Raw genomic sequence first — 13,514 nt, 5'->3', positions numbered from 1 at the left:
AAAGAGAAGCCACAGGAGGAAATAAAGATGAACCAGGGGCCAGAATGGTACACTTTCTTATAGACAGAGTTGGGTTTTAAACTCACAGTGACCACATTGTACGATATTGCACTTTCCGGGTTTTCACTCACCCCAGCTTCTGTAAGCAACAAATAACTGAAACACATTTTCCCACCGATGTAGAAAGAAGTCCTTGAAATTCTTCATCTTCCCCACATCTCAGAACTTACAGGCTACCAGCCTGAGGGAGAGGGCCTCTCTTTTTCTGCCTGCCCTTCCTTGCTTTATGGGCTTACTTGGGGGCCATGGGAACAAGTCACCCAGATGGGCAGCCTGGAGATGAAAGCCACAGTCACGTGTGCAAGACGTGGGATCTTTACATAAAGAAGCACTGTTTTGGAAACTCTAACCTGTTATTTAGAATTTGAACAGGGATTCTTGTTTTAAAGCCTGCAAACAACTCTTCTTTTATAGGACAGCAAAATTCCTCTTTGCATTTGAGAAAAAGAGCACCAGCCTGGGAGCTGGTCAGGGCCTCCAGCATGGGAGGAGACTGCCACCGTGTGGCAGCCGGGGCTGTGATCACGGAGTCAGACTCCCACTCAGCCGCAGGGCCTCTTCCCCAGGGTTCAGAGGAAGTGCCTGGGAAAACAGAAGTCTTTCTAGGGTCAACCTCACAAACCCTCCATTGTTAGGACTCTGCGCCTGGATGAAAATTTCATCTAGTGTGTCTAAGAAAACAAAATAAAGAATACAGCGAAAGGATCTGATATTAACAACAGGAAAACAAAGAGAGAGAGAGGAAACAGGAATTGAGGAATAGCAGCAACTTCACAGAGGCAAACCCCTAGAAGGTCATCTGCTTTTTCCAGAGAGTTCCACCTCTATGTGACCTTGGAAAAGACCCTGATGCTGGGAAAGACTGAAGGCAGGAGAAGGGCCAACAGAGGATGAGATGGTTGAATGGCATCACCCCCTCAATGGACATGCATTTGAGCAGACTCCAGAAGGTGAAGGACAGGGAAGCCTGGAGCTCTGCATGCAGTCCCTGGGGTCGCAAAGAGCTGGGCATGACTTAGCAACTGAACAAACGCGATCAAAGGCACCAAGAACCCCCACGCCAGCAGTTTTCAAAGTAACTCAGTAACACATAACTCTCTCATGCAGATCAACAGAGTGAAGCAGCTATGTACGTATCTTGAATATCTATCACTGGAGTTAACATTTTCAACTCAAGCCCGAGGGGAACACAAAACTAGGCATGTCTAATATTGAGAGAATTTACATTTACATTTTGCCCACCTAATTGACTAACATCCATGCCCCACATTCTGGCTGAGCTAATGCAAACCAGGGATCACTACTTCTTCTGGCTAATGTAAAGAAGAGAATCCTAAAGAGGTGTCTTGTTTGGGTTTTTTTTACAACTTTCTGCCTGCTTACCTTCTTTGGGATCCAGGTACTTAAGCATGATGGCTTTAAAAGGCTTTCCTGAGAGTTGATCCCAGTAAGTAAGGGAGGCTTTACTGAGATCAGGGTCAGAGAGGCTAATAATAATAATATTCAACAAAAAAGTAGGAACTCTGAGAAGACAATAAAGATTAAGTGCACTTCAATCCATCTTTGGAATGTAGTACCTAATGGGTTTAGAGGTTTAGAATAGCTTTCCAAAGCAAGCCTAATGTATAAGCATAACAGTATGTGTTTCAATATGTACTATTGCATGCATGTAAGCCGCTCAGTCGTATTCAAGTCTTTGCGACCCCATGGACTGCAGCCCTCCTGGCTTCTCTGTCCATGGGATTCTCCAGGCAAGAATGCTGGAGTGGGTTGCCACTTCCTTCTCCAAATATGTAGTACAATGATTCATAAATAAACAGAAGCTCAAAACAAGTGAATCCAGATAAATATAAATAGATGATTACTAATGTAATCTACTCTACTTTTTTTAAATGGAAACAAGTTGAGATACAGAAATCCCTGATAAAGATCCTATAAACTGATTTGCTCCAGATGAGTTTACCATTCAGCAGACCAACACTACTTTATGAGTAATAGATTCTCAAAATGAATGTAAACACTATGTCATTCCATAAGATTTCACTGGGGAGCAGATGATATGCATTTTGTGTGCATTTTTAAAAATTTGGTATACATTTGCATGAGATTGCTTTTGACACTAGAAAAGGTTTTATAATACTAAAGCATGGTTGTGCATTGTTTACAGAAGAAAGCTCTTCTATGTTACTTGCAAGAATTCACAGATGAAAGAAAGGTAAATCTCTGCTGAACAAAGAGCAGAAACTATCAAGTTTTCATTGCAAGACATACAGAGGAAATAATAAAAGTCCGCTTTGCAGTGAACCCTTTGGACACAAAACACACTTCAACTTTTATGCAGCTTCACCTTCAACTTCCTAGGCAGAGAGACTATTTCAACTTTGATTTTCTAGGCAGATGAGCTCATAAGAGGGTCTGAGTTGAATCAGTCCTGTGTCCTGGGTAATAAATTTATCCTCTGAAATTTTTTTTTTACATAGCAATTCTGAATTCTGCTATTCAAGCCATTGACCCTTATTCTAGTTTCTGAGGCAAGCAGGACTACATGAGATAATGTTACCAAAGGTACTGGCTTTCTGGACAGTTATTGTACAACCAGAAAATACTGCTTATATTTCTCTGGCAGTTAATGAGAAATGTATTGGTTCCCACAATGACGGAGGGACCAAGGAGGGAAATTTGTTTCCTCCCCTGGTTTCCTCCAGGAATCCCCAGAGAGACATGGAAGTTACACAGCCAACAATTCCCTATTCATACTTGGGAGTCAGGGGTATAAAACTGTCACATGGCAACCAGGCTTAACAATGGTGAAGAGGAATGGCTTTCTGGCCAATAATGAGAATCAGCGGTTTAATGGCCTAGTTGGAGGTGATCCCAGCCACTGAAGTCGCCTTAAAGGGAAAAGGCTGCTTTTCTAATATCTTCCATGGCTGAAGGGCTTAGAAACAGCCCCAACTCGGAATCCTTCCAAGTTCAAAATCAAACTTTATGTTTACTCTGATAGGAGAACTCTAAATGTAATGGCATTATAAGCCAGGCATGGAATAGTAAAGTACCTCCTCTAAAACTGCCAAAGAGGCCAAAAAGCTGGAACACAACAGGTTGATAGAATACAAGGTACTTAACCGCCTTCAAAATCTCATAAAGTGACTCATAAAAGTGCAAGAGGAAAGACTTTCCTCAGCCGAAAGTCCGGCTCTATGGCTTCATAAAGTCATGGTGAACCTCAACCACCGTCCCACTGCTTCTGTTTGGAGACCATTTAACAACAGCTCACATTGCCCGGTCTCCCCTATGAGAGGTACTGTACTAAGCACTGCATATCGTTGCTGTTCAGCTGCTCGGCTGTGTCTAACTCTTTGTGACCCCATGGACTGCCAGCACACGAGACACACCCTTCACTGTCTCCACTATCTTCACTATGTTTGAGTTGGCTTGAACATATAGGCTTTGAATTGGTGATGTCATCCAACTATCTTGTCATCCCCTTCTCCTCCTGCCCTCAATCTTTCCCTGCAGTAGGGTCTTTTGCAGTGAGTCGGCTGTTTGCATCAGGTGGCCAAAGTATTGGAGCTTCAGCTATGATATTCAGCTTTTGAAGCCACCCACTGAATTCACTCCTAGTATTATTTCTATTTATGGATTAGAAAGCTGATGCTTAAAATGATGAAGTAAGCTGCTCAGTGTCAAACCCGAAGTCACTCTTTGTGCAGGAATGGGAATCTGAGTCAGTCCAAGGTGAAAGCTCAAGTTCAAGCTGCAGACACAGCCCCTCTGATGTCAGGGAAGTGTGGCTTTCCTTCAGGAAGTGTCAGCTTTCCATCACAGTCATGTCTCATCTGGACAAAGAAAATCATTTCCATTGCATGGAATATAACACTAGAAAATCAAATTTCAGACTCAACCTCAATTTTTACAGAGAAGGGTTAAAAAGAGTCATTTCGCAGGGTTTTTCCCCCTCCATTTTGCCACTTATGAAAGGAGAAGATAACATTCTGTATTACGTATATACACCATGTGTGTGCTGCTAAGTCTCTTTAGTCGTGTCCAACTCTTTGCAACTCCATGGATTGTAGCCCAGCAGGCGCCTCTGTCCATGGAATTATCCAGGCAAGAATACTGGAGTGGGCTATGTGCCCTCCTATAGGGGATCTTCCTGATCCAGGGATCGAACCCGCGTTTCCTACGGCTCCTGCATTGCAGCTGGATTTTTTTTACCACTGAGCTAGCAGGGAAGCCCTCATATATATACTTTTATGTATAAGTTAGATAATTAACAAGGACCTACTATATAGTGGGTTCGATCCCTGGGTCAAGAAGATCCCCCAGAGGAGAGCATGACAACCCACTCCAGTATTCTTGTCTGGAGAAGCCCATGGACAGAGAAGCCTGGTGGGCTACAGCCCATGGGGTCTCAAACACGACTGAGCGACTAATACACACACACACACACACACACACACACACACACACACACACACACAGCATAGCACAGGGAACTGTACTCAGTGCTCTGTGATGACCTATATGGGAAGAGAATCCAAAAAGGGGGATATATGAATACGTATAGCTGATTCACCTTGCTGCACAGCAAAACCTAACACAAAGCAGTAAGGCAACTATACGTCAATAAAAGTTAAATTCTAAAGAACATGTTGACCAGAAAACTCCTATTGCTTCTGGCTCTTCCCCTCCAACAATCTCAAGGTGAGGGAGTGGTCTGTGGGTGCTGTTTGAATAATCCACTTTCACTGGGTTGTTTCTCTGCAGAGAGGTCTAATTACTCCTGCTGCAAGCAGAAGCAAACACGACATCCTCCGTGGGACTTCACAGCCCGCCTCTCCCCCTCCTGCTCTGCCTCTTATCTGCTATCCCTAAATGACCAGTTGGTGTCTGCCACCCAGAACTCTAACTGGGCTACCTTGTCATTTCCAATGATTAATTTGATTCAGTTCACTATTTACTGAACATCCACCTACAGAGGGCTAAGTGAGGGCTACAGAGGCACCCTAGTATTTTTGTTTGTTTAGTCACTAAATTGTGTCCAACTCTCTGCAACTCCATGAACTGTAGCCCACCAGGCTCCTTTGTCCATGGGATTCTCCAGGCAAGAATACTGGAATGGGTCGCCAGTTCCTTCTCCAGGGGATCGTCCTGACCCAGCAACAGAACCCATGCTTCCTGCATTTGGCAGACGGATTCTTTACTACTGAGCCACCAGGGAACCCCAGAGGCACCCTAGCCATGGTGACTTTTCCCTAAACAAGAACAGTCTAGGAGAGCTGGGCGTCTCCTGCTCCAGGGAGAGCGTGGCAAGCTCCTCTAACAGCAGCATGGAGGGATGGAGTAATCGTAACGGAAGGACTGACACAGGAAAGATGAATATTAGAGGCAGATAGTAATCTGTGCTTGGAAAGAAGAGAATTCCAGAAGGTAGAAGTGTGTGGAGATGAGCATTCCAGGCAAAAACAGGCAGAGGCCTAGAAGAGGAAGGGTTGAAGGCCAGCACCATGGGCCTCCAGGAGTGAAGCAGTGAAGGGTGCCTGGAGGAGGGGGGATCCAAGTAAGAGCACCCCAATATCACATGTGTTAGCAAGAGCACTGCCTCACCCAGGTCTCAGAGCACTCACAGGCCTCAGCCAACCATACATGTTATCTGTGGCCTGTGGCAATTCAAAAAAATATTAAACTCAGTGACATTAGACAAAATAGAGGGACTTCCCTGGTGATCCAGTAGTTAAGACTTCGCCTTCCAATGCCGAGGGTGTGGGTTCAATCCCTGGTCGGTGGCTAAGATCCCACAGGCCTCTCAGACAAAAAACCAGAAATATAAAAAATAAAAGAATACATTAATGAATATTAAAACAAATTCAATAAAGATTTTTTTAAATGGTCCACATCAAAAAAATCTTTTTAAAATGGATTTTTACAGATAAATGGGAATTTATAGCTCCTCATGGGAAAAAATTGGAAAATCTGGTCACCCAGGCTTCTCAAGCTGGCATAAGCACCCTAAATAGCCCTCTAGCAAGTGTGTGAGCTCAGTCGTGTCCGACTCTTTGCGACCCCACAGACTGTAGCCCACCAGGCTCCTCTGTCCATGGGGTTTTCCAGGCAAGAATACTGGGATGGGTTGCCATTTCCTCCTCCAGGGGATCTTCCCAGCTCAGGGATCAAACCCATGTCTCTTGTGTCTCCTGCATTGGCAGGTGGAGTCTTTACCACTGGTGCCACAGGACAAATGCCCTCCAATGGATTCAGCACCCAACACCCCTCGCATTTGATTCTGGGTCTACTTCACCCATTTGTCTCACCTGCCTGGCACCCAGGAATTGAGGCTGTGGCCCCTGCCAGCAGGAGGGCGTTGGAGGAGGGATGTAAGAGTCCCCCGGCCACTCAGTAGCTCCTGAGGTTGGGCTTGTTTCTTCATCCGTCTCCATTTCCTCTTCTATCTAATGGAGCTAATACCACCTACCTCTACTTTGTCACAGGGATGAAAGGGGATAAGTTAATACTTAGCACAGTGCTTAGTGCAAAATACACCATTAATAAGCCATGGCTGCTGCCACCACACATATGACAGGAAAACACTTCCTTCAGGGCCAGGAACTGCAAGAACGCTGCTTCCCACGGAAAGACTCGAGGCCCCCTGGAATATAGCGGAAAGTGACTTGGGCCTCTAAGCTGCAAACTCCTGACCTGCTGTCGCTGCACTTGATCAGCTACGTGCTGCTCTGATGTGTCTTTATCTCTAGCAGGAAAGAAAGGAGTGACACCCTCCATATAGACATGCACACACACAGGTATGTTAGTGAAAGGGTTGTTGTTCTTCAGTTGCTAACTCGTGCTCAACTCTCTGCGACCCCATGGACTGCAGCACATACAGGACACCAAAATATAAGGCGCCCAGGTCAGTAAGTGTCCAATATGCCACCGGGGAAGAGCAGAGAGACAGCTCCAGAAAGAATGAAGCAGCTGGGGCAAAGTGGAAACGATGCCCAGCTGCGGATGTGTCTCGTGGTGAAAGTAAAGTCTCATGCTGTAAAGAACAATATTGCATAGGAACCTGGAACGTTAGGTCCATGAATCAAGGTAAATTGGATGTGGTCAATGCAAAACTTAACACATTCACACTAAACCAGCTTGGAATTTCCCTAGTGGTCCAGTAGTTAAGACTCCGCCTTCCCATGCCGAGGGTGTGGATTCTGCTCTCCCAACGCAGAAAGCCCAGGATCAAACCTGGTCAGGGAAGTAGATCCCAGTGCCAAAACTAAAGATCCCATGTGTGGCAACTAAGACTTAGCGCAACCAAATAAATAAATAAATTCTTTTTGAAAACGACAACAACAAATTAAACCAGCTTGTTTGCTTTTATCCTAAAGAGAGTGAAAGTGTTAGTCAGTCAGTGTGTCTGACTCTCTGCAACCCCATGGACTGTAGCTCACCAGGCACCTCTGTCCATGGAATTCTCCAGGCAAGAATACTGGAGTGGGTTGGTCATTCCCTTCTCCAGGTGATCTTCCTAACCCAGAGATCGAACCCAGGTCTCCCTCTTGTGGGCAGATTCTTTATAGCCTGAGCCACCCAGGAAGCCCTCTTTTCATCCTATCTTAGCACAATTTTTCTTTCATACAACCAGTTCAAAAATACCCAAGCCATCACTACACCACATGCACCCACAAAAGCCAAGTCTGATTACAAATCCAAAGAAATTAGCCTCCCACGTGTGGGTGGCACAGCTTTTAACATCTTTTAGCCTGGGGAGGAGTGTGACACCCTAAGGCTGTCAGACAGCAGCTGAAATCCAGAAGATCATCTGACTCCACACAGGACTGAGCCATTTTTTCTGAGTATGAATTAAACAAATGGCAGTCCCATGAGTGCTTTCCCAGCATCACCCCAGGAACACCTTTCAGTGCTATAATTTTGCTAAGTGAAGTGACTAGAGCTTTGTGCTCACGCATCAACCAAGAAGCACCGCACACCTCCTGTGCCCAGATGGGCCACTGAATGGCCATAACATTCCAGAACAAAGTCCCTTCGAAAGGACCAACTTGTCTCAAAGAGCAGACAGTACAGAGGGCGTGCATATTCTCAATAATAAAATGGCACCCACTCCAGCATCCTTACCTGGGAAGTCCCGTGGACAGAAGAGCCTGGCAGGCTACAGTCCCAGGGGTCACAGAGTCGGACATGACCGGGCGAACAAGCACACATGCGCATAATAGCAGACGTGTATATTATTCTATCTTTAAGCACAAGAAAGAGATGATGTGCGTGACTGTGGGCCATTCTTTCTTAGAACTCTTAAGACTGATGCCCTGTCAAACTACCTTAGGAAAAAGCAGATAATCAAAGACTTAGAGCTTAGCATGTAGGAGAACTTCCCTTGTGGTCCAGTGGTTAAGACCTCACTTTCCAATGCAGGAGGTGAGTGTTCGATCCCTGGTCAAGGAGCTAAGACCTCACACGCCTCGTGGCCACAAAACCAAAGCATAAAATAGAAGAAGTATTGTAACAAATTCAATAAAGACTTTTAAGTGGTCCACATTAAAAAAAACTTTAAAAACAGAAAAAAAGCACATCGCATGTAGGGCTGGGGGACCAAGACTGTCCATCAGAATGTTCACATGCAAGAAATGTAAGAGACAACTAGGAATGTTTCTTTAAAAGAACGTTGCTTTTATAAACTCGATCATGACTCTCTTTAAAGAAGGACAGTCATTAACTCACTTGCATTTTACCAGAAGGAGAGTCCTCAGGGGTCATTTGCCAATTTCTGCTGCCCAGCATCCATGCACCTGTGGGGCTTCCAAGGTGGCATTAGTGGTAAAGAACCCACCTGCCAATCCAGGAGACTCAAGAGATGCACGTTCAACCCCTGGGTCGGGAAGATCCCCTGCAGAGTAGGAAATGGCAACCCACTCCAGTATCCTCCCTGGTAAATCCCATGGACAGAGGAGCCTGGTGGGCTACGTCTATGGAGTCGCAAAGAGTCCAACACAATTGAGCAATTAAGCACATGTCCACCCACCCTACTCCAATTTTCCCTCTGAAGAGTACTCCCGTACATTCTCAAAGGGAACCTGTCATGAACATGATTAAGAAAGTTACTCAACACACTCAGAAGGAGAGCAGAAAAGATGTTTAGATCATCTACCAGCAAAAGAGTTTGCCTCATCCATACAGATAAAAACTAACCATTTCTCTAGTTCATTCCTTGAGACAGATTTCATAATGCATCCTCAAACTGCGTCAATGCCTTCCCCATAATCCTTTACACAGGATTCCGCTCTATTCATACCAACATGTTACATTTATTTTTGGAAGTGGCTACTATGAAGGTATAATGGACTTCCCTGGTGGCTCAGACGGTAAAAGCATCTGCCTGCAATGCAGGAGACCTGGGTTCAATCCCTGGGTTGGGAAGATCCCCCTGGAGAAGGAAATGGCAACCCACTCCAGTATTCTTGCCTGGAGAAGCCCATGAACGGACAGAGGTGCCTGGTTTGCTACAGTCCATGGGGTTGCAAAGAGTCAGACAAGACTGAGCGACTTCACTCTCGCTATGAAGGTGGTTCCATTTGTTTTTTATTGTTCTACAATATCTGGTTTTCTTTTTCTTTCGCTTGAAATCCACATGCTTTCATGTCCACAGATGGGTTAACACATTAATTGGACACAGGATCCTCACTTCATTTAAATGCAGAGTAAGTTGCATGGAAGTTGCTGGGGGCAGCAACATGACACCTCCCCAACCTGAAAACAAACCCTACTTACCCAGCGTGAGAGAAGCCTTCATAATTTGATGGCTGATGCTGGAAAGGGCCTTCTTTCTGATTTCCAGACTTTAAATAACAGGATTTAATCTCCCCTGCAAAAGTTCAGCAAAGAACATTACACAACTGCTTGTATATGATCATTTCTATGGATACATTTTTCAAGCTAGAGGGAACTAATTTGGGATGATTTTAATAATAATTGTTGGTAATCTATGTCCATTCTTTGTATTTCTCCATAGAAGGTATAACTTAACCAGGAAAATCTGAGGCATCACTCTAATAATATGCTTAGACAAGTTGGACTTAGTTACTTTCTTTTTCATTGAAGTATAGTTGATTTAATGTTGTATAGTTGAAGTTGTACAGTTGTATAGTTGTGTAGTTGTAATGTTGTGTAGTTGTATTTAATGAAGTATAATTGAAGTAATGTTGTGTTAGTTTCAGGTGTACAGCAAAGCAGTTCCATTATACATATACATCTACACATTCTTCTCCAGACTCTTTTCCATTATGGGTTATTACAGGATACTGAATAGAGTTCCTAATGCTATATAGTAGGTCCTTGTTGTCTATTTATTTTATATATAATATATAATAATATACACAATATAACATTATAATATGTAACATGTTGTTTATTTATGATGCATAAATATATTTATAATACATAATTATTATATATTATATAATTTATATATATAAATTTATATTGTATATTTATATTAATTATATATAAATTCATATGTATAATTATTATAATTATATATATTTATAATAAATTTATATAATATAAATATAATTTACATATAATTATATGATATATGATATTTTATATGTACTTTATTTTATGTATATAATATACATATAAAATATATAAGAGTATATCTGTTAGTTCCAAATTCCTAGTATAACTCTCCCTGCTTTCCCCTTTGGTAAGCATAAGTTTGTTTTCTACATCTGTGAGTCTGTTTCTGTTTTCTAAATATGTTCGCTTGTATCCATTTTTTTAGATCCCACATATAGGTGATATCACATGACTCAATCACTTATCACTTAATTGCTTTTCATCGATTAATTTGCACCATCTCTAATCTTCTTCTCATACATTCTTTTCAGTGCATTTTTTGGTATATTCTATTCATGTGTCAGGATGATCTGAGCATGCTATAACTGTGGTTTTGTTTTGTTTTTGGTATCATGCACAAAATGAGGCTTATTAGATGCATGGTTTTGATAAGTGGGCCACATGGGGCCATCCCTACTTTTGAATTTGCAGATAAGCACTGGCATAGCTGCTGACTGGGGTGTCAGCCTGGTAATGAGGGAAAGCAAGAGATGGAATTAATTTGCAGAGTTAAATTAGCCTGCTAAAGTGGTTCAGGGTATTGAGGTGTGAAAATCAGTTCACTTTGTAAATGTAAACGTCTCTCCCCAGAAGAGGTTTTAACTGTACTTTCTTCAGGTGACAGGGGAGCATAATCAGCCTTGTCTGTTAGGAGTAGTTGCAAGGCATTCCACAGTGCTTGACCTCAACTTGAAGGCTGTCCCACCAAGAAAAGCACAGACAGGGACAACAGCAGCCCCTCTGGAGGCTTAGACAAAAGTGATAATGTTGTTCTTTACAACATAAAAGTCTCTTTGTATTTCTACAGATGCAAAAGCACTTCAAACTGTAAATGACTGATCTATAGAGAGACGGTAACACTTAATTTATTATCCAAACCAGGATCTATTTGTAAGTGAATGTGCGTGCAAGGGTGTGAAGTCACTTCAGTCATATTGGACCCTGTGGACCACGGCCCACCCAGGCTCCTCTGTCCACTGGATCTCCCAGGCAAGCATACTAGAGTGGGTTGCCACGCCCTCCTCTAGGGGATTGTCCCAACCCAGGGATCAAACCCACATCTCCTGTATTGGCAAGCAGGTTCTTAACCACTAGCACCACCTGGGAAGCCCTTGAGAGTAGAATAATCAAGTATTAATTGATCTATAAAAAATTTAACCCAAGACTCATCCTAGAATAACTAAGATCTATATCTCTTAATCAAAGGAACCTTGAACTTGCCACTTAATGGTTTTTTTCTTTCTTTCTCCCTTCCTTTCTTTTTCTATTACTTTTAATCTTTTTGTAACAAGGCATTAAAAATATATCAAGGTCAGATTTCAATATATATCCAATAAATATTTATTAGGTGCTGGACATTACCTTCCTGAAATTTACAATTGTGCAAATGGGGAGAATGTCAGTAATCAAATTATTATAAGGCAATAAACACTGGGCTTCCCCAGTGGTTCAACAGTAAAGAATCTGCGTGCAAGGCAGGAGACTCAGGAGATGTGGGTTTGATCCCTGGGTAGGGAAGATCCCCTGGAGTAGGAAACGGCAACCCACTCCAGTATTTTTGCCTGGAGAATGCACGAACAAAGGAACCTGGCACGCTACGATCCATGGGGTCACAAAGAGTCGGACACAGTCGAAGCAACAGAGCACTCAATAAACAACTAGAAGCTGTAATAGTCTCAGAGAAGGAAATGGATAGGCTGTTGAGAGAGCAAATACACAGACGAAATTCATTAAGCCTGGGATATCCAGGAAAGGTTTTCCTGAAGAATCTTCTTTATAACAGAAATCTGAAGGATAAATGGCGCAATGCAGGCATAGGGGCGTGGTATATGCAAAGGCCCTGAGGCAGAGGGCGCACAGCCTGTCCTAAGAACATTAACTGTGAGCAGTCAGCACGAAGCCTTCCTATTCCAAAGTCTAATACAGGTATCCCCTACTTTTCAAAAGTTCACTTTATGCACTTCACTTTTTACAAAAGATCGACCTTGGTACCTATTTTGCTAATGGAAAGAAAGCCGGAAATGAGTTCTGCTTCTAAAAGGCTAAAATAAAAACAGCATTCAGTCTTTGTTCTGCAGTGAGCTATAGAGCCAGCTCACACCCTAAGCAGTAAGAGAAGCCTCACCAGGCTCCCACCCAGCATCTCAGCATGAAACCATCATGGCTTTGAACTGGGAGCATCTGTGTATTATACTGATGCATTTTATGCACCCCTGGGTAACTGCTTCTTCACTTTATACCAAGAATCCCCAACCTTTTGGCCACCAAGGACCGGTTTCATGGAAGACAACATTTCCACGGACCGGGAAGCGGGTGGTTTCAGGATGATTCAAGTGCATTATATTTGTTGCGCACTTTATTTCTGTTATTATTACATCAGATCCACCTCAGATCATCAGGCATTAGATCCCAGAGGCTGAGGAGTTTACATCATTTTAGTTTAGGAAAGGTCTCATAGGACCCTCCTACTTTCAGATGGCTGGTAAACCTGTCCTCAGGCTAAGAGACCACAGAGGACATGAGAAAGCTGCCAGCTTCCCCCCTCCACCTCATGAGTAAAGATCTCTAAAGACTCACCATGTTCATCGATGAAGACATGCATCGCATCCACGGACATCTCGTCTTGCACAGACGTTTCAGGCCCACTGACAACTTGCAGCACAGAGCTGTCTTGCTGGGAAGTCACCCTGTAGATTATTTGCCTTTGTCTATTGCCCTGGAAACTTAACACATATAAAGGTTTCAAAAATGATGTGGGACACTTCTTTATCCTTAACAAAGCATTAAAAGAAGGAGCCAGTGAATGAGACTGTACCAGCACGAAGACA

General features: G+C 43.2%; 1 protein-coding gene across 1 annotated transcript in view; it reads right to left on the bottom strand.

Moving 5' to 3' along the window:
• Positions 1-13,514, bottom strand: part of PCNX2 (pecanex homolog 2 (Drosophila)) — a 309,639-nt gene that overhangs the window by 256,992 nt on the left and 39,133 nt on the right. Inside the window, exons 7-8 of the mRNA XM_018042531.1 lie at positions 13,264-13,409; positions 9,841-9,934 (exon numbers count right to left, since the gene is read on the bottom strand). Coding sequence (XP_017898020.1) covers positions 9,841-9,934; positions 13,264-13,409 — 240 coding nt within the window. The remainder of the gene's footprint in view (positions 1-9,840; positions 9,935-13,263; positions 13,410-13,514) is intronic.

The sequence above is a fragment of the Capra hircus genome, chromosome 28, assembly GCF_001704415.2.
Source record: "Capra hircus breed San Clemente chromosome 28, ASM170441v1, whole genome shotgun sequence".
NCBI classification, from domain to species: Eukaryota; Metazoa; Chordata; class Mammalia; order Artiodactyla; family Bovidae; genus Capra; species Capra hircus.
The sequence above is the reverse complement of the archived record's forward strand: the minus strand, read 5'-3'. Positions and strand labels throughout refer to the sequence as shown.